The following is a 23,477-nucleotide window of genomic DNA, read 5'->3' on the forward strand; positions in this document are numbered from 1 at the left end:
TTCCAAAGTCTCCTTGCACACCTTTATCATCTTGATAAACGTGGATATATTCAGAGAATATTTGTTTTATGTCTACTTGCTTGTACATTCAGGTGACCTACTTTGGCCACCAAACATGAACATATATAAGCATTGTGTGCACTCTGTGATATGATAGTACTGAATGACTCTGATACTGATATATGTGAAAGCTTAACAATTTGTCCTGTAAACTGACTTTACTCTAGCAGAAAATGAGGAATAGCACATGCAGGGATGATGTTCTATCTGTGGTACTGAGAATAGGTCCATTGTGGAATAATTGGTTATGGTCTGGCTTATGTGCTGCCATGTAGCAAATGTAAGGTAGATTTGAATATCAATGGGTCGCCAGATTTGAAAAGAATGCTCCAAAATCCTTCTTGCTTAAAGGAGCCAAAGACCTTTGGGAGGTCAAAAAAGCCATGTATAGTATTTCTCTTGGAGCTGGTGATTAGGGGAGATCATATCCATTGCAATATGGGAGGGCAGTCTTTGACCACTTAATAGCAGGTAATTGAGCAAAATACTGACAATATTTTCCCTATGACAGTCAGGAGAGACAGGCTGACTCCGCTGTACAATGTCTCAGAGGTTCCTTGACGTTACATGAGAACATAAGAAATAGGAGCAGGAATAGATCATCTGCTGGAGAGTCAGTATCCTGGCAAAAACTACACCATTAAGACAAAAGAAGACCCCAAGCAACTCCACAAAAAAGTTATTGAAAAGCACAAGTCAGGAGATGAATACAAGAAAATTAAGAACATAAGAACATAAGAAGTAGGAGCAGGAGTAGACCATCTGGCCTATTGAGCCTGCTCCGCCATTCAATAAAATGGCTGATCTGACCATGGACTCATCTCCACCTACGTGCCTTTTCTTTATAACCCGTAATTCCCCACCTGTGCAAAAATCTATCCAGCCTTGTATGAAATATATTTACTGAGGCAGCCTCCACTGCTTCATTGGGCAGAGAATTCCACAGATTCACCACTCTCTGGGAAAAGCAGTTCCTCCTCATCTCCATCCTAAATCTACTCCCCCGGATCTTGAAGCTATGTCAAATTGTTCTAGTCTCACCTACCAGTGGACAACTTTCCTGCCTCTATCTTATCCATCTCTTTCATTATTTTATGTTTCTATGAGATCGCCTCTCATTCTTCTCCTCTTCCCACACGAGTAAGATAATGTTGTTTATTGTGAATGAAATTCTTCTTAACCACGATTTAGGGCTTCAGCAGAAATACCAAGTGACCTCTAGGGCTTATTGTTTTTCAGTTGTTAAACAGCCAATGTGACTTCATGTCATATTTAGGTGTATGGCAAATGAGACTAATACAGGAATGTCAAATTCTTCCACAGGTAGATTAAGTGATGTTCATCAGAACAGGTGTGTGGATAGTCTGTGTGTATGCAGGGTTTTTCTGTGCTTCCAATGTATAACCCCAAGGTTCTCAATACTACCCAAGGTGCTTTTTTCACTTTGAGAGATATTTCCAAGATCTAGTGTGGTAGGTGAAAATCTTCAAGGAGACTTTGAGCATATCCTTGAATCTCATCCTTTGTGCACCTGGTAATCACTTTCCATGACAGACTTTGGAGCAGAATGCTTCTTTTTGAAGTCTGCTGTCAAATGGTAGCATTGTGGCACTCACTACAACATGGGTGTGATACTACTGTATCAAAAAATTCTAAAAATCATTGACACTTCTGAGTCACCAGTGTGAAATATATTGAGATATCTTAGTAAAGACAGTATTGCAAACTAATGTGAAGCAAATTGAGTGACATGGAAAAGGTGTGGGTATCTAAAATTAGTCGGCTGATGGGTTACTTTGTATTTCATAGCAATAGTTGCCTGTAGATTAAGCTGTAGCAATGAAGAGCTCAGCAATAAAGTTGAGACACCCGTGATACATCTGATAAGACAAAAATATGTCTCGGTCTGTAGTTTCTGCGTATGGATAGTGCTGTGTTGGTTTGATACTGTCTGATTATCCTGCTGCTCTGTAGCATTTCCATTGTAAGGACATGTTTTTTTGTGGCTCTGGAGACATGCTGATTCTAGGCCGGTGCCCATGACTGAGGCGTCGCGGGAGAACACGGAACATCGGGAGCAGCGGGCTAGCTGCCATGGGTTGTGTGCCCGGAGATCTGAGCCTTTCTGGGGCCGACACTATGGCACAGAGTTCAGACAAAGCGATGCAACAAACTTATAATATTGTAAATCACAGAGTTGTTTGTTATGTCTCCCTTCTTGCTGTGAAACGGAGAAAACTTTTTCCCTTATTAGGGACAGAGAGAGAGAGCCCGTGGTGAGTCGAATTACCGGGTGAACGAATAGTCTTTGGGGTAAAACAAGTCTGTGTCTTTATTGGTGCTTTGCTGCATGCTTGAGTACTCGGTAGAGAGTGCTGATGATTTTTTGCTGGTGGGGGTGGGGGGGTCATTGCCTTGCTGCTGTTTGTGTGTGGGGGGGGGAGCTGGGGGAGACTTTGTGGTTCTAACATTTGACTGTCATTCATTCTCTGTTTTCGTGGATGTTTGTGAAGAAAAAGAATTTCGGGATGTATATTGTATACATTTCTCTGACATTAAATGTACCTATTAAAACCTAAACTGGTTCCTCATTAATTGCTATTTCCAAGTTTAACACACATTTTAAAGCAATTTTTGTACGAATAAAGAAAATATCGATGTTCATACTCATCCTATAAAGCCCTTAATTATTTTAGAATATATTTTATTCTCAGGCCTGTTTTCTCAGAGGTGGGATTATCCAAAGCAGAACTCTAAGCTGTCAGCAATTAGTAAACAACAGGTTTCTACTTTGTATGTGGCATCCATCATATTTACACTTGGTGGACATTGTACTAGATGCCTCCTGTACCTAATAAAGCAGCTACTGAATATATGTCATTTAAATAAGCTTGAACGAACATTTGTGTATTAACAAAATGTTTTTATATATAAGTCGTGCTTTGAATATTAGGTTAAAGTAATTAAGTTTGTTATTTTCCATGGATTTTATACGAGGACCTGCAAAGGTAAAGACATCCTAATCCCATTTTGATTTGTTTGCACATTCTTCAATGCAAGTGAAAATATTGTCCTTCCAATGGAGTAATTAATTCACATTCAAATAAACATTATATCATGACAAGGGTGCAGAGCTGAATAAATTCAAGGATTTATTACTATATGATTTGTTGATTTTATTTTGTAGCTGCTAATGTTTAGAAAGAGCAATTGATTTAAAATTTAAATTGAAATTTCGATGAATAGATTTTGAACTAAGATCAAGAATACAGTGGATGACAGATTAATTTAAAAGTATATGCTGTTTATGAATTCGATTTTGTGTGCACTTTGGAAATATATCAACCAAACCTACATTCCATTCAAAACCACCAACAGCAATGCCTCCTGCAGCTCCAGTGCCTGCCAGACCGATAAACAGGCCACTCCCAACATTACTGGACATTAGAGAAGCCCCAATCTGTTCATGAAGCAAAAACAAATAGAATCAAAATACTGCACTGGTTCCAATGTTAACCATGTCATTATATATGCATTTCCTCGTGACTTGTATCATTATTCAATTATTTGATTACAACTCTATTTATCCAACTAATATAAACATTTGCTGGCATTATCTATTTTCTTTAGTGTGAAGTTAAGATTTCCTGTTATTAATTTACCCATGCATTTTATCATCATTATCACAAAGACAGTAGAACTAATGTCATTATTTCTAGTTTTTATAACTACTTGATCTTGTAAACTTCATAACAGAAAAACAAATAATAATGAACCTGATTCAGGTATGGGCAAGTGAATAAACAACTAGAAGTTCTTTGATTTGCCTAACAGATGAAGCAGCTGCAAACTAAAGTCTGGTCTAGAAAGCAGCAGCCTTTACAAAGGAAGCATAAAAAGTAAACTATTTTTTTTAACAGACTTTGAGATAGCAGTAATATCTCTTCCAGTTTTTTTAATCAGTTATTTATTTTCCTTGCTTATTTTTTTCTGGCAGCTAACATGAAGTAGTCAGGGCATTATTAGAATGCTACAAGGGTGAAAACCCAATATACCCAGATGCAGTGGCCTATACAGGATGTAACATTAAGGAAAGGAAGTTCCAAAGTTCTACATTAAAATTTTCAGGAATTACCAGGTGAGTTAAAAACTATGACTTCTTAGGTAGTTACCTCAACAATTCTTATACTGTGCATGAGTGAATATAGCATTAGGAGGAATAATTGATTGCCGAAAGTAAAATGTTTCTGGGAGTTTTTCAAATACCTGGGGTAATGTGACCATGTTTAAGGCTGAAGGGTGTTGTGGAGGGGACCAATACTGCTGAGAAGAAGATCGGGGTCCCTCTTCCATCCATTAGAGATATTTAGCAAGAGTGCTGCATATGCAGGCCCTTAGCATTGTCAATGATCCCTCCCATCCGTCCAACAATGTCTTTGACCTCCTACTATCAGGCTGGAGGTACCATAGCATTCGGACAAGAAATGTTAGGATAGGAAACAGCTTTCTCCCCCCAGGCTGTAAGACTACTGAACTCCCCACCACCACCCTGGTCTTATCATGTATGAAGTGCCAGTAGCATTATACTGTTTACTTTTTGACTTGCATCATATATGCACCTTATTAGTTGTTAATTTATTTGTGGCAATATTACTTTATGTGTTGTGTGTGAGTTATATGTATGTGCTGTGTTGTGCACCTTGGCCTGGAAGGATGTTGTTTCATTTGGCTCTATGCATGTGTACGCATGAATGACAATAAACTGAACTTGAACTTGAATACTTGCAGAAAATGAAACATTAACTGAAAGGGTTTAAATTATTCTTCCAGGGGATGAATATTGTGATAAAATATTACAGAGGTAAAACATGGTTTAGGCATTAAAGAGAGCTAAATAGCAGCAAAGAATAGTTCAGAAATATGTAGGACCAGCCAAACAAATATCAGACAGTCTAAAATGGGTTGGAATTGAATGAGGTGACATGTAAGGTAGGCGAGCTGCACATACTGCATACAGTAGAAAAATAACAACATGGCTGAGACTGTTATTCTGGAATTCCCTGCGTAAAACACACCGCTGTTTTACTCTTTGTGGAAAACACTACATTAAGTATTTCTCTTAGACAAGCACTTGGACATCTATTCTAATATCTTGAGGACTGCAGTGGCATAGCAAAACTATTAATCATTTGACTTGGAATATAGTGTCAAGCTCAAATCCCCACGGGGTAGATAGGAACTTAACCACAAATGAATTAAAATAATCTGGAAATAGTGATCATGAAACAATCAGATTGTTGTTCTAGTTTTCCCTAATATGCTTCATTAAAGGTAATCTTACAATCTCTGGCCTAGGTGTAACTCCAGATCCATTGCATGCTGTTGAGTCTTGTTTATAATTGTCCATAAACTGAGCAGTTTTGAAGCAATAAGCATTGGCCTTACAAATGATAAAGACCAATGCAAATATGTGGCTCCTTATTTTGTTTAATAATATTCTATGGCTTGTGGCAATTCATTTCATTAAATGCAACATAAAAGTTAATCTTATTTAGGGCAAAGGGCTGAAGAGATGGGCAAAAAAAGATCAAGGTCAGATTAAAACTGAATTAGGTTTAAGAAGGTTTCATTACGCAGTAGAAAATAAAGTTTACTATAGGCAACTACATTGAAGATTTAAAAAGAGAGCAAAGAGTTTGCATAAAACCTCATAACACAAAAGGTAAGTCACCCATAAATATCTTAAGAGTAAACCAGTGATTAGAGACAAAAATCTAGACAAAAAGGAGTGATTAAAGACAAAAATCATATTATTGAAACAAAGGGCTTGGCTGAAGTCTGGTATAGTAACATTAGGTACACCTTCAGTAAACAAAGATGATGCTACCAATACTGTAATAATGGAGGAGGCAATAGCAATATTGAATTCATTAAAAATAAAGGAGCTATTTAACAGAATGGGGATACTCAAAAGTGGAAAAGACACCTTAGGTAGGATGCATCCCAGAATGTAAAGGGGGGGGGGGAGGGAGGAATCTCCTTCCTATACAAGGGAGTGATGCCAGAGGACTGAGGGACACAGCCTCAAAATACAAGGATGTCCCCTTAGAACAGATATGAGGAGAATTTCTTTAGCCTGAAAAAGGTGAATCTGTGGAGAGCATTGCCACAGGTGGCTTTCGAGGACAAGTCACTGGTAAACTTGATAGGGAGAAAGTAAGGTCTGATGTAGCAGTATTTCAGTGGAGTAAGGGAAATTACAGTTGTAAGAGAGAGGAGTTGGTCAAAGTAAATTGGAAGGAGCTGCTGGCAGGTATGTCAATGAGCAGCAATTGTGTGTGTTTCCGTTAAAAATGAGGAAGGTGCAGGACATGTGTTTTTCAAAAATGAAGAAATACTCAAATGGTAAAATAGTACAATCGTGGCTGACAAGGGAAGTCAAAGCTATTGTAAAAGCAAAAGAAACGGCATACAACAAAGCAAAAATTAGTGAGAAGATAGAGGATTGGGAAGTTTTAAAAAACCTATATAGCACAAAAATCATTGAAGGGAGAAGATGGAATATGAAAGCAAGCTAGCAAATAATATCAAAGTGGATAGCTGAAGTTTTTTTCAAGTATGTTAAAAATAAAAGAGAAATGAGAGTGGATATAGGACTGCTAGAAAATGAGGCAGGAGAAATAATAATGGGGGACATGGAGATGGCTGCAAAAATAAATGAGTATCTTGCATCAATCTTCACTATGGAAGACACTAGCCGTGTATCTGATGTTGTAGTGTGTGAAGGAAGAGAAGTGGGTGCAAGCGAGAAGGTGCTCAAAAAGCTGAAAGACCTAAAGGTACGCAAGTACCTGGACCAGAGGAACTGCACCCCAGGGTTCTGAAAGAGGTAGCATTAGAGATTGTGGTGGCATTAGAAATGATCTTTCAAAAATTATTGGACTCTGGCATAGTGCCAGAGGACTGGTAAATTGCAAATGTTACTCCACTCTTTAAGAAAGGAGGAAGGCAGCAGAAAGTATATTATAGACCAGTTAGCCTGACCTCAGTGTTCGGGAAGATGTTAGAGTCAATTGTTAAGTATCAGGTGATGGAGTATTTTGTGACACAGGACAAGATAGTACAAAATCAGCAGGGAAAATCCTGCCTGACAAACTGTTAGAATTCTTTGAGATTACAAGTAGGATATTTTGCAGTGGATATTTTATATCTGGACTTTCAGAAGCCCTTTGACAAGGTGTCACACATGAGACTGCTTATCAAGTTAAGAGCCCATGGTATTACAGGAAAGTTACTAACATGTTTAAAGCATTGGCTGATTGGTAGGAGGCAGCAAGTGGGAATAAAAGGATTCTTTCCTGGTTGGCTGCCAGAGACTAGTGGTGTTCCACAGGGGTCAGTGTTGGGACCACTTCTTTTTATTCTGTATATAAATGATTTAGATGATGGAATAGATGAGTTTGTTGCTATGTTTGCAGATGATATGAAGATTGGTGGAGGGGCAGGAAGTGTTGAGGATATAGGTAGGATGCAGAAGGACTTAGATTAGGAGAATGGGCAAGAATGTAGCAAATGAAATATAATGTTGGAAAATGCATGGTCATGCATTTTGGTAGTAGAAATAAATGTGCAGACTATTTTCTAAATGCAGAGAAAATTCAGGAATCTGAGATGCAGAGGGACTTGGGAGCCCATTGGCAGAACACCCTGAAGGTTAACTTGCAGGTTGAGTCAGTGGTGAGGAAGGCTTATGCCATGTTAGCATTAATTTCAAGAGGTCTAGAATACAAGGGCAAGGATGTGATGCTGAGTCTTTATAAGGCACTGGTGAGACCTCGACTTAAGTATTGTGAACACTTTTGGGCCCCTCATCTTAGAAAAGGTGTGCTGGTATTGGAGAGGGTCCAAAGGAGATTCACAAGGATGATTTCAGGAATGAAAGGGTTATCATACGAGGAACATTTGATGGCTCTGGGTCCGTACTCACTGGAATTCAGAAGAATGAGGGGGGATCTCATTGAAACCTTTTGAATACTGGAAGGCTTCCTAGTCAGAGTAGATGTGAAAAGGATGTTTCCCATGGTGGGAGAGTCTAGGACAAGAGGACACAGCCTCAGGATAGAGGGGTGCGCTTTCAAAACAGAGATGCTGAGAAATTTCTTTAGCCAAAGGGTGGTGAATTTGTGGAATTTGTTGCCACATGCAGCTGTGGAGGCTAGGCTATTGGGTGTATTTAATGCAGAGATTGATAGGTTTTTGATTGGATATGGCATCAAAGGTTACAAGGAGAAGGCTGGGAATTGGGGTTGAGGAGGAGATAGAAAAAAAGCATCAGCCATGATTGAATGGCAGAGGACTCGATGGGCCAAATGGCCTAATTCTGCTCCTATGTCTTATATTTAAACTGGAGGTTGACAGGCTCTTGAGTAGTAAGGGGTTCTAAGGTTACAAGATGACAGGACAATGGGTTTGACAGGTATAAGTCACCCATGAATGAAATGGCAGAGCAGACTCGATGGGTTGAATGGCTTAATTCTGCTCTGTATCTTATGGTCTAGGAATTCAAATAGTACATTCACTATGGGGAAAGAGCAGTGAATAGGAATAATCCGGAACAAGCATGATAGCTGAATGGTCTCCTCTAAAATTTGAAAATATCCTTGACAAGACTACACATAAAAGTTAGTCTATTTTTTGATTAAGTGTTAAAAAATCTTGAGATTTGTTTGCTTACTGGCTGAAAGCAAAGAAATCTCAAGGTTGTATAATTTATACGTTCTTTGATAATAAATGCTCTTTGAAACTTCAGAAAAATTGTAACATTTAGCAAGACAAAATGCACAATACTATCACTGATTGAACACTATACTAATCCACAACCAATATTAACTTACTTCAGAAAAATAATTATATTTATGAACTTACAGGCCACCATGTCATAGATTTTCCTGCAAGGAAATATCCTCCCACAGTGTTCCGGTTGGCTCTCATTGACGACTAATATAGAAAGATTTGAGTGTCAATTCTCTTAATCAAAGTCCAAAATGAAAAGGAAAATAGACCAGTTAAAAATAAACTGTAGGCACCAAGGCCTTTGGAATACACTTAAGATTTTATATTCAGAAATCACGAACTGTTTCAAATCAATGTTATTAAAGTATTTCTTCAGCTTTCTAAATTCATATTTGTTTTTATATTTCTTTAATTTTTAGTTTAAAATGAGCCAAGAAATAACCAGCAGGCATAAACTTACTCAGCAAAAATAATTGTAATCTGTTTCTCATATTTTGCTTTAATTCCAGCATAGAAGTTCAATTAATAAAATTTTCACAAGCTTAATTTTCAGAGTATTATAACATAAAGATTAATTTTGGTTCAAACATTTAAATGCAATCCATATGTAATCACTAACTACATTGCAAGTTTTGAGAACATAAAAGTTTGGCAGTCAGCAGTTGATTTTATGCATGTCATTGAAATAATATATACCAATAAAAATAAGAGAGCTAAAGTTATAATAAAAGACAAATTTAGGCAAAATTAATGTTATTTCAGGCAATTAATTATGTCATTTAGTTACTCTAAATTAGTAACTGCTGCAGTTTGTTTAGAACCATATTGTACTATATTGACATATCAAAATACACCAAAGGGTTTTTAAACTCCAGAGGTGATAATACATTCAAGTTCAAAAGTATAAACATCGTGGAAGATATTTAAACACTATCTAAAAATGCCACAGTTCAAGGGTACAACTATCACATTTTGAGAACTGCTTATTCCAAAGTACTCTGCACTCACCCATATTCCAACACACATAACAAATACAAAGTAAATAACAACCACAATAATGTCTGGTATCTCCAAAGCAAATATTCTCGAAACTCTGGGTGTCGGTTCCATTCTGTAGTCTCACTATTGAATTTTGTAAGCTGTGTTCTTTTGAAATTGAACTTTGGACACATTTAATTATTAACATATTGAAGTAAGGGCGTTACAATCATTGCCAAGATGTAGCAATCACTTTTTTAAAATAAATCTGCTAAGCTTCTTGTTGGATGACCATATCAAATTCAAGCTTCTCATGACAAGCCCATTGTTTCACTTGTACATTGCTGTCAAGCAAAACAACTCCCTATTAACATGGATCCGATGCAATTTCAGGTGATGACAGGAAATCAGTTTGAAAATATTTTTTAATTTAGGAGCTCTAAGCATAACTAAAATTGAGACAAAACAAACTTATGAATCTTTCTGGAATTGTTACTTTTCAGATGCCATCATCAAACCACTAAGCCAAACAATTATGCAAGTCTAAATCTGCTCATTCTCCAAATCATGTTAGTAAATTTGAGGATGACTCCAAAATTGGTGGTATAGTGGACAGTGAAGGTTATTTAAAATCACAACAGGATCTTGATCAATTGGGTAGGGAGTCGAGGAATGGTAGATGGAATTTAATTCAAGGTGTATGTGAGGTTTTGCATTTTAGTAAGGACCAGGGCCAGACTTAACACAGTAAATGGTAGGGCTTTGTGGAGTGTTGCAGAACAGAGACCTAGCAGTGCAGCTGCATAGTTCTTTTTAAGTGGCAACACAGGTAGAGAGCATGGTGAAGGTGGGTCCAGTGTAATTGATTGTATTGAGTACAGGAGTTGGGATGTCAGCTTACAGAATCAGAATATCACTGGCATATGGCGCAAAATTTGTTATGCGGCAACAGTAAATTACAATACATAATAATAAAGGTAAAATACAGTAAGAATATATATTTAAAAAGTTAAATAAGTAGTGCAAAAAAGTAGTGAGGTAGTGTTCATGGGTTCAATGTCCATTCAGAAATCAGAGAGAAAGAAAGAAGCTATTTCTGAATCGTTGGGACCGCAAAAATGCTCATGAGAATATTATTTGTACTGGAGGGCTTGGGTTAATGAGAGTCTGTATAGGCTAGGACCTTTCACTCTGGAGTGTAGGAAGCCAAGAGTAACTATAGAGCTTATTATCTCATGAAGAGCATAGATGAATTAAGTGGCCAGTCTTTTCCATAGGGGAGCCCAAGACCAGAGGGCGTAGTTTTGATACTACTGCTCAATAGTCCTGATGAAGGCTCTCGGTCCAAAACGACAACTGTTTACTCTTTTCCATAGATACTGCCTGATCTGCTGAGTTCCTCCAGCATTTTGTGCCCTACTTTGATTTTCCAGCATCTGCAGATTTTCTCATGAATGGGTAATAACACATTTCCTTTCAGTTAAAGATGCCTGTTTCTACTTTCCTCATCATGTCGTCCTTTCAAAGGATGGCTGTTTCCAAACACTCTTATTTTATTAATACTGTTTCTCAAATCCAAAGCATATTGCTGGAAAGCTGTCTCAGCTATGCTTTCACTGGGTGTCAATCTCATGCTCTTTTTCATTGCACTTTTGTTCTGTTCTTCTTAGCATCTTTAGCAAGCCAAGCATCCTCCCAGCACCTGTCAGGATTTTTGATATCCTGAGCAGAGAAAGAGTACACAGGTACCTGAGGGCAACTTTCTCCCCTCCCCACAAGCAGTACAGAATGTGGCATGAAATGGAACAAGCTGCCAAAGGAAGTGGTAGAGGCAGGTAGAATTATGACATTTAAAAGGCATTTAGAAGGAAAGGTTCAGAGGGATATGAGCCAAATGCAGAATGCTATTAGCTCAGTTCAGCAGTTTTGATAGTTTAACTGGTAATAAAGGGCATTTACATATTTCTTACCTCAATAATCTTAATATTTTTAAGCATTATTCTAAATTTGTATTTTTAAAACTGCAATACATCTATGCTTAAGTAGATATTACAAATATAAGACTTCTGGGATACAATTTTTATTTCCTCCTATTTCACAATGTTTGGAGCTTGTTTAAGCAATCATCAAAGCAGTGATAACAAATATTGGCATTCGTTCAAATATTCTCCAAACTTTAATGAGAGTCCGGTTTCAAACAGATTAGTCAATTTGATTTCCATATTTTTACCATCATATATTCTATAGCATGTGTAAACTTTGGCATTCTTTGGCCTTTTTAAAACTGGAAATGAACTAACAGCTCCTATGCAGATGACTTATCCATGTTATTAATTTTCCACCATTCCGTTTTTGTCACATTATCAGTGTTAAAACAAAATCATACTTCAGTTTTAAATGTGGCATGATTTATGTTAATGAGGCCAAACCATTCACAGCACTCTCCTGTCCTAATAGAAGAAAACAAGTAACACTGATGTTAGAATCCAAGTACAGAAATGCTGGAAGAACTGAGTTGAGGAACATAAGTAGAAGGAGAAACCAGTCAATGCTTTTGATCAGCAACTCTTCCTCAGAACTGATGTGATGCTGGGGAAGGGTCAGGGGACTGACCTAAAACATTGACCGGTTTCTTCTACCACAGATGCTGCTGACTAGCTGAGTTCTTCCATCATTTCTGTAACTGTTTCTATCCTAGTAAAGCATTATTCAACGGATCACAAAGTGCGAGTCTGTAATCTTAGTACCAAAACTATTATTCATTTATTAAGATTGCATTTATTATACATATTGTTCTATCTTTAGAATAATAAAATGAAATTAGCTGTAATATTTCAGTTAAATGGCCACAACCAGACTATGTAAGTTTCTTCCTCCAAGCTATCAGACTCAATACCCAGAGCCTGGACTGACACCTACTTACTACCCTATTGTCTTATTATTTATTGTAATGCCTGCACTGTTTCATGCACTTTATGCAGTCCTAGGTAGGGCTGTAGTCTAGCATAGTTTTTCTTTCTCTGTGTTGTTTTTTACGTAGTTCAGTCTAGTTTTTGTACTGTTTCATGTAACACCATGGCCCTGAAAAACATTGTCTCGTTTTCACTGTGTACTGTACCAGCAGTTATGGTCGAAATGACAATTAAAAAGTGATTTGACTTGACTAATAACATTGTAAAGCTCAAGCCAATTTAACTAGTTCTTCATGGCACTGAGCAATTTATCAAAATACATGCATGTCAAACTCCTATAATGTAGGCAGAAAAGGCATAGGAAGCATAATTATATAAACACGAGGCTGTAATGCTATGGCTTTATATGGTATTGGTCAAAATGCTCTTGGAGTATTACAAGTTTTGGGACCACAAAAGAGATTTTACAGATGCACAAAATGCTGGTGGAACTCAGCAAGTCAGGCAACATCAATGGTTGGGAGCAGACAGCTGACATTTCAGGCTGGAACCCTTCATCAGAACTGGGAAGGAATGGTGCAGAAATCACAAGAAGGTGGGGGGGGAGGGGAAGGAATCTAAGCTGGCATATGATAGTTGGAGGCCAACAACTTATTAATATTCAAAAACATTTCTCCTAGCAGTTGGTGTAGAAATACAGTAAGAATCCATTGCTTTATTTCCCATGTTCATATAGAAATACGAAGTTCATTAAATCATCAACAAATTTATTGAGACTTATATATATGAGCACCATCAATCTGCCGTTCTAGTGCCGTTGACACATCAAGCCTTTCACTAATGGCTTTGCCTTTCTAAAACCCAACAATCTGAAGATTATTTTTTCTTCCAGAATTTGCTGTAATCTTCAACTTTAAATTCATCTTCAAGTTGCTCTTCTTTTACTTTGACTTTCTTGGGGCGACGTTTGTGCATTCTTGCTTTCCGTTCAGCTTCTGGTAGAAGAGAAACATCCACTGGCATCTGTAACAAATCATTTACAGAGTATTCTCAAAATTATGGTAAACAACCCAATACCTGTGTCACAACAATACTCAATGTACTTACAAGCATATGACGTAAATTGTCAAAGGATATATTTTTTGTCGAGATATTCTTCACAGAGGCTATTACACCCGTCTCTCGAAGCAACCCCATTCCTCTATTGTATTATTATTCTTTCCAACATACCCATCAATTCCTTGGCAGTTCTCCTAACACCTACCACTACTAGCATTATTGAAAATAATCAATTCATCCTAACAACCTATGTAAGAGAAAACTGAAGAACCTAGAAACCCATGCAGTTATTAGAAGAATGTACAAATATATATAAACCTTCTTTACCTACCCTTGCATTTTCACAGAAAAATGCCCATATCACCTTGAACCCCTTTGTTCTTGCATCCCGTTTAGAATTGTGCTTTCTAGCTTACACTTTCTCTCCAGTCCTCCTATCAATATTCCTCACAATTAAATTTCATCTTTCCATTTCACCAGCCTATCTGTCTCCTCAGAGGACTACAAAACACAAAGTACTCTGCAGATGCTGTGGTCAAATCAACACGTACAAACAAGCTGGAGGAACTCAGCAGATCAGGCAGCATCCTTGGAAATGAGCAGTCAACGTTTCGGGCCGAGACCCTTCGTCAGGACTATCCTGCCCACAGCTTATTCCATATCAGGGTTTTGGAATGCATGGAGGTAGGAAAATAACACAATATAAATGATAAATTATATATTTTAAGAAAATTTATGATATTCACAGGCACTTGCACTCATCCCTTTTACTTCGTAGTGCCCAGTCTCAAGATTACATTAAACTAACAACACTGAACATCTGATCTATAAAAAAACATTAGTTTAATGAGGACATTTAACTTTTAAATAAATTATTTAAAATATTATTTAAAAATTATTAAAAAAGTATTATTTAAAAATTATATTAGTTAAGTTAAAAACTATAAAAATGCCCTAATGAAAGAAACTGAAGTATGGACTTGTGGTACCTTATCACACTAGTAGGAGAGTCTCAAGCAAAGAGGTGATAACAACATGATAAAGGGCCAGTCATTTAAAACAGAAATAAACTTTAAATTTTTTTCTCTTGGAAGTTGGTAAATCTCTGCCCCAGCTGGAAGCTGGATAATCAGGAGTGTTCAAAGTAGAAGGCAATAAATAATTTTTAGATGTGGAATAGAGTGTTTTGGAGAAATGGTGCAGAACAGAAATCGAGGCTAGCACAGATCAGCCACCATTGTTACGATATATTTGTACGTGCACTCGTGGGCAGACAATTAAAGTCGGTGCGCATGCGCCGTTGTTTTTATCTGAAATATCTGTCTCAAAACATGGTGGCAGCAGTGGTGCTCAGAAAATTTGCTTTTTCTCAACCGCAACGCCCAATTTTTTGGCAGCACAATAATAGAGCAACTCTGAAACATCGGAGGGTGAGTGTAAGTGTAGAAAAGTATCAACCGAGATGAGCAACTAGCCACAAATAGAGATGGGTGTAGAAACAACACCCAGAGGTGAGACAGCAGAATCTCAGCAGCACCCAGCACCCACGGGCGACCCTGTGCTGGGGAACCATGGTCGGGCCAGAAGTCCTCCCCCAGTCAGCGGCATTCGCCTGCCACTGGCCATGACGTTCAACCACGGACTGATAGACGAATGGAAGACATGGCGGCAGATGTGGACTCACTACAGCGTCATGGCACAACTGCACAAACAAGTTCCAGAATACCAGACGGCATTAATTTTGCATACAATTGGACCGTCAGGACTTGAGGTCTACAACAGTTTTGTGTTCGCAGATGAGGCTGAAAGCCAAGACCTTACAAAGATTTTAGCTGCATTTGACAGATATGCTATCGGGGAGAAAAATGAGACACGTGAACGGTACTTGTTCAACAAGCGGCAACAAGAACAAGATGAGACAAGATGAGTTTCTTGCCAGCCTTAGATCTCTTGCAGAGACATATAATCTTTGCTCGCGTATGTCAGACAGTCTGCTGAGAGACAAGATCGTACTGGGCATTAATGACTCTCAAACCAGAAAACGTCTGTTACAAGAGAGAAAGCTAACGCTCAATAACTGCATTGACATCTGTAAAAGCACAGAAATGGCTGAATCACACCTACAACTATTCAGTACAGCTGCAGATAGCAGATCCACTGCTGTCCATGGGATTAAACCTCGCGCTAACAAGAAAGGTTCGAAGCATCCTGGACAGAAGGCTAGTGCTTCCGGTGGAGCCAGAGCAAAAGGTACCTTGAACAGCTGCAGAAGTAAAGTGAACCCTTGCAAGTACTGTGGCACAGAACATGTAAGAGACAAGCAACAATGCCCAGCATACGGACAGGCTTGTGGCATTCGAAATCACTTTGCAAAGGTATGCAAGCAGAAGCCTGTGCATAGGGTGGAAGCACAAAGCGATGACCAAACCGACAGTGACAGCAGCACCAAGTTTATTGACAATGTCATACTGGTGGCCAACAGTTTGAAGACAAAGGATGACGTATTCGCACAGATGCTCATCAATGGAAAGCCAATAGATTTCCAAGACCACAGCAGGTCAAGCATTAACATTTTACCCCGCAAATACTTGGAGGGAGTAGATCACACACCAAGACAATGCACAAAAAAGCTGATGATGTGGAACAAGACCACCATGGATGCAGAAGGGATGTGCAGAGTGAAATTGCATAACCCCACGACGAACCGCAAATATTCTGTCAAATTTGTTGTGGTCACTGACAACTTTACAACATTATTGGGAAGCAGGGCCAGCCAGCAAATGAAGCTGATTATGATCACCGATGACAACTTTTGCAGAGTGCATGTATCTACACTCAAAGAAAAACAATGCACACCAGAAGAATGCTATGAAGAGGTGTTCTTCGATGCGCTCAGGGAGCTTCCGGGTGCAGCCCATCTACAGATTGATGCGGAAGTTCAACCCACAGCGTTATCCCACGACATCTAACTCACGCTATGAAGCAGAAAGTGAAAGCTGAGCTTGATCAACTGGTAGATCGCAAGGTGATAGCTCCAGTCCATGAACATAGAAGGTGGGTTAGCCAGCTAGTGGTTGCAGAGAAGATGCATTGACCCTTGACCTTTGAACAAAGCACTGAGGAGAGAACACTACCCTCTTCCGGTAATAGAGGACATTTTGCCATATTTTGACCAGTAAGCTTGATATGAGTTCTGCATTCTGGCAAGTGAAATTGGACAGTGAATCAAGCGTGCTCACCACCTTCAACATACCTTTTGGGTGGTATAGATGACTCAGACTTCCGTTTGGAATCAGCATGTCATCAGGCACTGGAAGGATTACCGGCAATGATCTGCGTCACAGATGACATTCTGGTGTACTGAAAAGGGGAAACGCAGGGAAGGGCAATCGCCGATCATGATGTGAAACTTGAGCAGCTATTACAGCGTTGTGCAGAGCAGCATATCAGGCTCAACAAGAACAAATCTGTCTTCAGAGCGACAGAGATACCCCTTTTGGGGCATCTCATCACAAGTGAGGGACTTCAGCCAGATCCTAAAAAGGTCGCTGACGTTCTCAACATGCCAGCACCCACAGATGTGCAGGGAGTGCAGTGATTGATCGGATTTGTCAACTACCTGAGCTGTTTCCTACCAAGTCTCTCAGATACCTTGAGCCAATAAGACAGCTGACAGAGCCAGATGTAGCATGGGAGTGGTCAGCTGAGCAGCAAAACACTCTCTCCAAGACCAAGCCGATGGTATCTGCAGCACCGGTGTTAGCATACTACAATTTTAAGAAAGAGCTAACCATCCAATGAGATGCCAGCAACAAAGGCCTAGGGGCAGCACTTCTCCAGAAGAATGCAAGCAGAGCGCTAACGGACACAGAAACGCTTTACACAGTGATCGAAAAGGAAATGCTTGCAATCGTTTTTGCACTTGAGCATTTTCATCAATACACTTTTGACTGCTTCACAAGAGTACTCTGCGATCACAAACCTTCAAAATGATAGTTAAGAAGCCATTGGTGAAGGCACCAAAGTGCCTACAGGGAATGCTTCTTCGCCTGCAGAGCTATGATTTCGACATCACCTACTATCAAGGAAAGCTCACGCACCTCACAGATACGCTATTGTGAGCAGTTAGCAGTGCTCCAGACCAGGAGAATATCTTCGACGAAGTCAACATGCTATTGCACCTGCCAATCCGCGATGAGCTACCAGAGCAACTCGCACCTTACTGTAGCTATAGGGATGAGCTTGCAGTCCAAGATGGCTTAATCTTCAAAGGTGAGCGTGTCACCATACCGCAAAGTGAACAAAAGCAAATGAAGGAAAGGATTCATTCGTCACACTTGAGCATAGAAGGATGCCTCAGACGCACACGCGAATGTCTTTTTTGGCCAGGCATAAGCAGTGACATCAAGCAATATATTGCTACATGTGATGTATGTTGCACATACGAAATGAATCAGCAGAAAGAATCGCCTATAAGTCATGAGGTACCTGCTTGGCCGTGGGAAAAGATAGGTACCGACCTACTTACATTCGAAGGAAAAGAGTACCTCATCACAGCTGATTACTACAGCTATTACTTCAAGGTAGACCTTCTTTGCGATATGACCAGCACTGCCGTTATTCGCAAACTGAAGGCTCACTTTCAAGATATGGTAGCCCAACACAAGTGATAATGGGCCACAATACACGTCAGCGGAATTTCACAGATTTACATGAGAATGGGATTTTGAGCTCTTGTGTAGCAGTCCCGGAAATAGCAAAGCAAATGGAAAAGCTGAATCAGCAGTTAAAACAGCTAAGCGGATCCTCACAAAGAGCAGCAAATTGCGAGCAGATCCCTACCTTGCACTTATAAACCAGCTCAACACACCTTCGCAAGGGCTCAGCACGAGTCCTGCCCAGCGTCTGATGAATTGTCACACAAGCATACAAAACAACGCGTCCAGCAGCAGGCCGACAATTACAACAAATCAGCCAAAGATCTTGCCCCACTCGACGAAGGGGATACTGTGGGCGTGCAACCCCTGGTGCAAGGTAAAAAGAATTGGGAGAAAGCAATTGCGTGTTGGCGCCTTGATGAGCGTTCATATGCAGTTCAAACCCCTTCTGGGATCTACTTCACGCATACATCTACGAAACACGGCCGAGGAACCGCCTGAAAAGCACATTATCAGGCAAAATCAGGTCAAACAACCAAGATCAATGATCACAGTGTGCCTACCGCATCAAATGCACACACAAACACTAGCAGACGCTAGTGATACAACACAAACGTTGAAACATGCAAATAACAAACAAGAAGACTCAGACAAAACAGTAAAAACTCGTTCTGGCCGCACAGTGAAAAGGCCACAATACCTAGAAGACTTTGTCCTACACAGAATAATTGTATGAACAATAAGACTGTGACACTATTTGGCATTTTAATGCCATGTTTATACTCAGAGGAGGACCATGTCCTATTTGAGGTTGTGTAGTTTGTAGTTTGATGTTAAAGTCGAATTTTAGTATGTTTTATATTTTGTATATATGCTCCCACAAACAGAAATAATGAGTGGTATGTATTTGTGACACGCATAGAGACATAAAGCATGATTAATGAATGCTTTGAAAGTTAATCCCATGAAAATATACTGGAAAGCAGACTCCAGAGAAATGAGTTTAATTGTTAAATACAATTGTTCCTTTACTTTGTTTTGATATAAAGAGGGATGTTATGATATACTTGTACGTGCACTCATGAGCAGATGATTGAAGTTGGTGCGCATGTGATATTGTTTTTATCTGAAATATCTGTCTTGAAACAGCCATCACTTAAAATGGTGGGGCAAGGTAGAAAGGCCTGGTGGCATGACCCCTGTTCCTATGTGAGTGGGTTCTAGCATATCATTTCTTGGAAATATTGTGAAACTCTTTTAAACTTTAGACCATTTATAAAAAAAACTAATTAAACATTAATTGGTAAATCCTTACAGTGATAATTCTTTTGGGCTCCTTGTATCGGATATTGATAGTAGATCCATCAGGTTGAACCAGCAGAACAGGATACAGCCTGGCGTAGACTTGCCTTCCAACGCGAACTACTGAAGTTCTATTTGAATTGTTTCGTTTGGGCAGATTTTGCCAAGGACATGAGGCAGGAAGCAACCTTTCAGAAGCATTTAACTGTAAGAAACTATTAAATGTAAAAAAATTGTCAAAAAAATTTAAGTAAAATATTACCCAAACACTTTAACCACAAACTTCATTACACTCAAGCCCGTGTGAGCACTTCTATCATGATGAAGTTTTAGATTTAAATATTTATTGAACTGACATAATTATAATTGATTTCTGAAGAGAAATTCTGTTCTGGCTCCTTTGATTATACCAAAGCATACAGTGTTACCAAACAGTCATAATTTTTCTAATACTCCTTTGGGAAATAATAGGCTTGCATTTATGTATCAATTTGCTCTGTCTCATAACCTTAGTAGGCTATAGGCCAAGTGCTGGTAAATTGAATTAGTATAGATATGTGCATGACCTCTACATGGGCATGATGGCTAAAAGTTCCACTTCTGTGCTGAATTACTCAATGACATCCCACAGCATAATATGGTAAAGTGCTTTCAAAGTGCACGTTATCTCATAGCAGACAATTAGTGCATAGCAAGCTACCATAATCCAGTAAGGACTAGATAAATAGACCATTTAATATTTGTTTAAGAATTAATAATGAGATTACTGAGAGCAACTCATATTCTTTAAGATAATATTCAAAATTTTTGTCAACCTAAAACATAATAACAAAACATTCCATACAAAGTATAACATCTCCAACTATAGGAAGGATGACATTAAGCTGGAAAAAGTGCAGAGAAGATTCACAAGAATGTTACCAGGACTGGAGAACTTGAGTGACAAGGAGACTGCAACTGTTTTTTTTTCTCTTGAGCCTATGATGCTGAGGGTGAGCTTATAGAGGTATATAAATCATGAGGGGCATACACAAGATGTATGGTAAGTTTTGTTCCTCAGGGCATGGGAGTAGAAGGCATTAGTTTATGGTGAGAAGGAAAGGTTTAAAGGGGCACAACTTTTCACACAGGTGGGAGAATGAGCTTCCAGAGAAAGTAGCAGAGGTTTGTAAAATTTAAAGTTTAAAATCGGACAAGTACATGGACAGTAGAGGCTGGGTTATGGGATAATCACAGGCAAATAGGTTTAACTCATGTAGATATCTTGGTTGACATGGACGAGTTGGTCTAAAGGGCCTGCTTCCATGAGACACAAGACTTTAGATGCTGGAAGCTGGGGCAACAATCTACTGGCGAAACTCTGCAGAGGAAAGGAATTATTAATTTTTGAGTTGAAACTTTGTATCCTGATTTGGGCTGAAATGTCAACAATTCCTTTCCTCCCACAAATGCTGTTCACCTGCTGAGTTCCTCCAGCAGAGTGTTGGGCCCATTTCTGTCTTGTATGATTCAATGACTGTACTGCTGCACCAAACGAGATATCGGGCTAAGATCTAATGTAATAAACACAGCGGATTTATATTACAGTCAACCATTTAATGAATTGGCATTTGGTTCATTAAACACATTTACCAGCATTGCAATAAGATGAAATTAAACTTTTCTATTACTCAATTTTCTATTCTAAACTTCTTTAAAATTCAGAAATATGAAAGGTGTAATCACTCTGTTGGGATTATACTACAGACCCCCAATATCCACTGGGAGATTGTGAAACAGATATACAGGCAGATTAGGGGAAAGAGCTAAAACAACAGGGTTGTTGGAGTGGCTGACTTCAACTTACCCTACGTAGACAGGGGTAAAAGATTTAGACAGGGCAGAATTTGTTAGGTGCACCAGAGGGATCATTAAATCAGTAAATAGATAGTTCAACTAGAGGAGGGGCTATACTGGAACCTAGCCAGGTGACAGACACGTCAATGGGAGAATGCTTAAGAAAAAGTAATCATAACACACAGTATCTGCAGATTTTCTCTTGCTAGTGATCACAACTCCTTAAGTTTTAAGATAAGGATGAACCTCATGGGAGAATATACAACTGGACCAAGGGTATTAGGCAGGATCTAGGAGTTAATTAGAAAAAGCTGTTTAGAGGCAAATCTACACCTGGCAGGTGGAGGGTGTTTAAAGATCAGTTGCAATTGACCTGAGGGCATAACTGCAACAAAGGATGCAAACTCACGGCAGAAGCAGGAGATGAAGTTTAACTCCAAGGATCGTGCCACAGAAAGACTTTCATTCCCCCGCCCCCCATTCCTCCCCGATTCGATGCCCTCAGCAGCAGACCAGAGTTCCGATGGCTCTCTGACTTTGTACACCGAGGTTGGGCACTACTGCGACTAATATTCTTCATTTCCAGCGCTGAGTCCGCTCTGCGCCTGCGCAATCCGTTACCGCCGATACTTACGGTGCAAACCACCGCAGCCGCGCGCTCCACGGGACCGCCATTTACCGACTCCGGAAGCGTTCAACACGAGAACCCGGTCCCCAGCGCAGCAGAGGCTCGGAACTGAGGTTCCCACCTCGTGGGCCGGCCCGGCGTGGTAATTAACCCATTCCTGATACCGCCGTGCCTTCGGAACCCTTCATGTGTTTTACCCAATGCTTGAATACAGATGATGCTTTTGCATGGAAAACCTGTTCCCTGCAAAAGAATGTAGAATACTGATATTGTTATTGTCGGAATTGACTGGTTCGATGTCGCTCTGTTTCCAAGGAGACATTGCTGTGATAGCAAGACACGCGGAATGCTGCCGGAACTCAGCTCGTCAGGCAGCGTCTGTGGAAATGAATAAACAGTCGACAGGACTGGAAAGGAAGAGGGAAGGCGACAGAATAAAAAGGTGGACAGAGGGAAGGAGGGATAGCTAGGCGGTGATAGGTGAGGCCAGGTGGGTAGGCAAAGTAAAGGCAGACATCCCACCCTGCAAAATCTCATTTCAGGGAGGGAGCACCACCACCCCGTTCCCCCAGTCGACCTCCAAGGGTGTATGTATACAGGACATTTGATTATGAAAGAACACAATATTTGATCACATATTGAAACTATTTACACACACATACACGTTGAGTATTTTGTTGGCAGCCTCAATGCTAATAGCTAAATGCAAATGCAAATAGCTTTTCTATTTCTTTTGCTGTACTGTGATGTGGCTTGGCGGGTCTGAGCATTTTTCCAGAAGTCTCAACCTCATAGCAGTCTGTGTCAATGAATTTGTTAATTTTGCAAGACATCAGATTCACAAGTGAGACAGCTGACTTCTGAATTCTGAAGCACCATGCTGAATGCCCTTTCTACATCACAATTAGAATTTGGCAGCACCAAAAGCAGCTTCATCAACTGGCAGAGCTCTTTGAATCTCAACTGCCCTGTGCTCACAGATTTTACTTTGCACAGCTTCCCCCAGAACTCATCAACTGGCAAACGTTTGTAGTTTGGCACCAGTCCTTCAAGGATAGTTGAGACATAATCCAGGACTTCCAAGTGGAGCTGTTCTCCTGCATCTGCCTTGATCACATTTGGAAATCTCTCTGACAAAGTCGAAATCTGCTCTGGATTCACCTCATCTTGGCTCTCTGTATTGACCACTGACAGACTTTCCAAGATTTTGTCTCTCATTGGGAACTTGTCCAAGATTTTTTGAAAGCACCT

General features: G+C 39.5%; 3 protein-coding genes across 3 annotated transcripts in view; 1 reads left to right on the forward strand and 2 right to left on the reverse strand.

Annotated features, from left to right (window-relative positions):
• The window catches only part of slc5a9 (solute carrier family 5 member 9), a 53,328-nt gene extending 43,211 nt beyond the window's left edge, over nucleotides 1-10,117 (reverse strand). Inside the window, exons 1-3 of the mRNA XM_059984266.1 lie at nucleotides 9,862-10,117; nucleotides 8,986-9,057; nucleotides 3,416-3,520 (exon numbers count right to left, since the gene is read on the reverse strand). Coding sequence (XP_059840249.1) covers nucleotides 3,416-3,520; nucleotides 8,986-9,057; nucleotides 9,862-9,963 — 279 coding nt within the window. The 5' untranslated portion in view covers nucleotides 9,964-10,117. The remainder of the gene's footprint in view (nucleotides 1-3,415; nucleotides 3,521-8,985; nucleotides 9,058-9,861) is intronic.
• On the forward strand, nucleotides 4,165-19,698 carry LOC132401918 (uncharacterized). The gene is made up of 2 exons (XM_059984267.1): nucleotides 4,165-4,198; nucleotides 14,283-19,698. The coding sequence occupies exon 2, from the start codon at nucleotides 15,650-15,652 to the stop codon at nucleotides 16,769-16,771; it is 1,122 nt and encodes a 373-aa protein (XP_059840250.1). The 5' UTR covers nucleotides 4,165-4,198; nucleotides 14,283-15,649; the 3' UTR covers nucleotides 16,772-19,698.
• Nucleotides 12,063-22,401, reverse strand: mrpl55 (mitochondrial ribosomal protein L55). The gene is made up of 3 exons (XM_059984268.1): nucleotides 22,233-22,401; nucleotides 19,776-19,977; nucleotides 12,063-13,766 (listed from the first exon to the last, which is right to left on the reverse strand). Exons 1-3 carry the CDS (start codon nucleotides 22,271-22,273, stop codon nucleotides 13,620-13,622), a joined length of 390 nt encoding a protein of 129 aa, XP_059840251.1. The 5' UTR covers nucleotides 22,274-22,401; the 3' UTR covers nucleotides 12,063-13,619.
• Nucleotides 22,402-23,477: the final 1,076 nt, after the last annotated feature.

The sequence above is a fragment of the Hypanus sabinus genome, chromosome 11 (assembly GCF_030144855.1).
Source record: "Hypanus sabinus isolate sHypSab1 chromosome 11, sHypSab1.hap1, whole genome shotgun sequence".
NCBI lineage: Eukaryota > Metazoa > Chordata > Chondrichthyes > Myliobatiformes > Dasyatidae > Hypanus > Hypanus sabinus.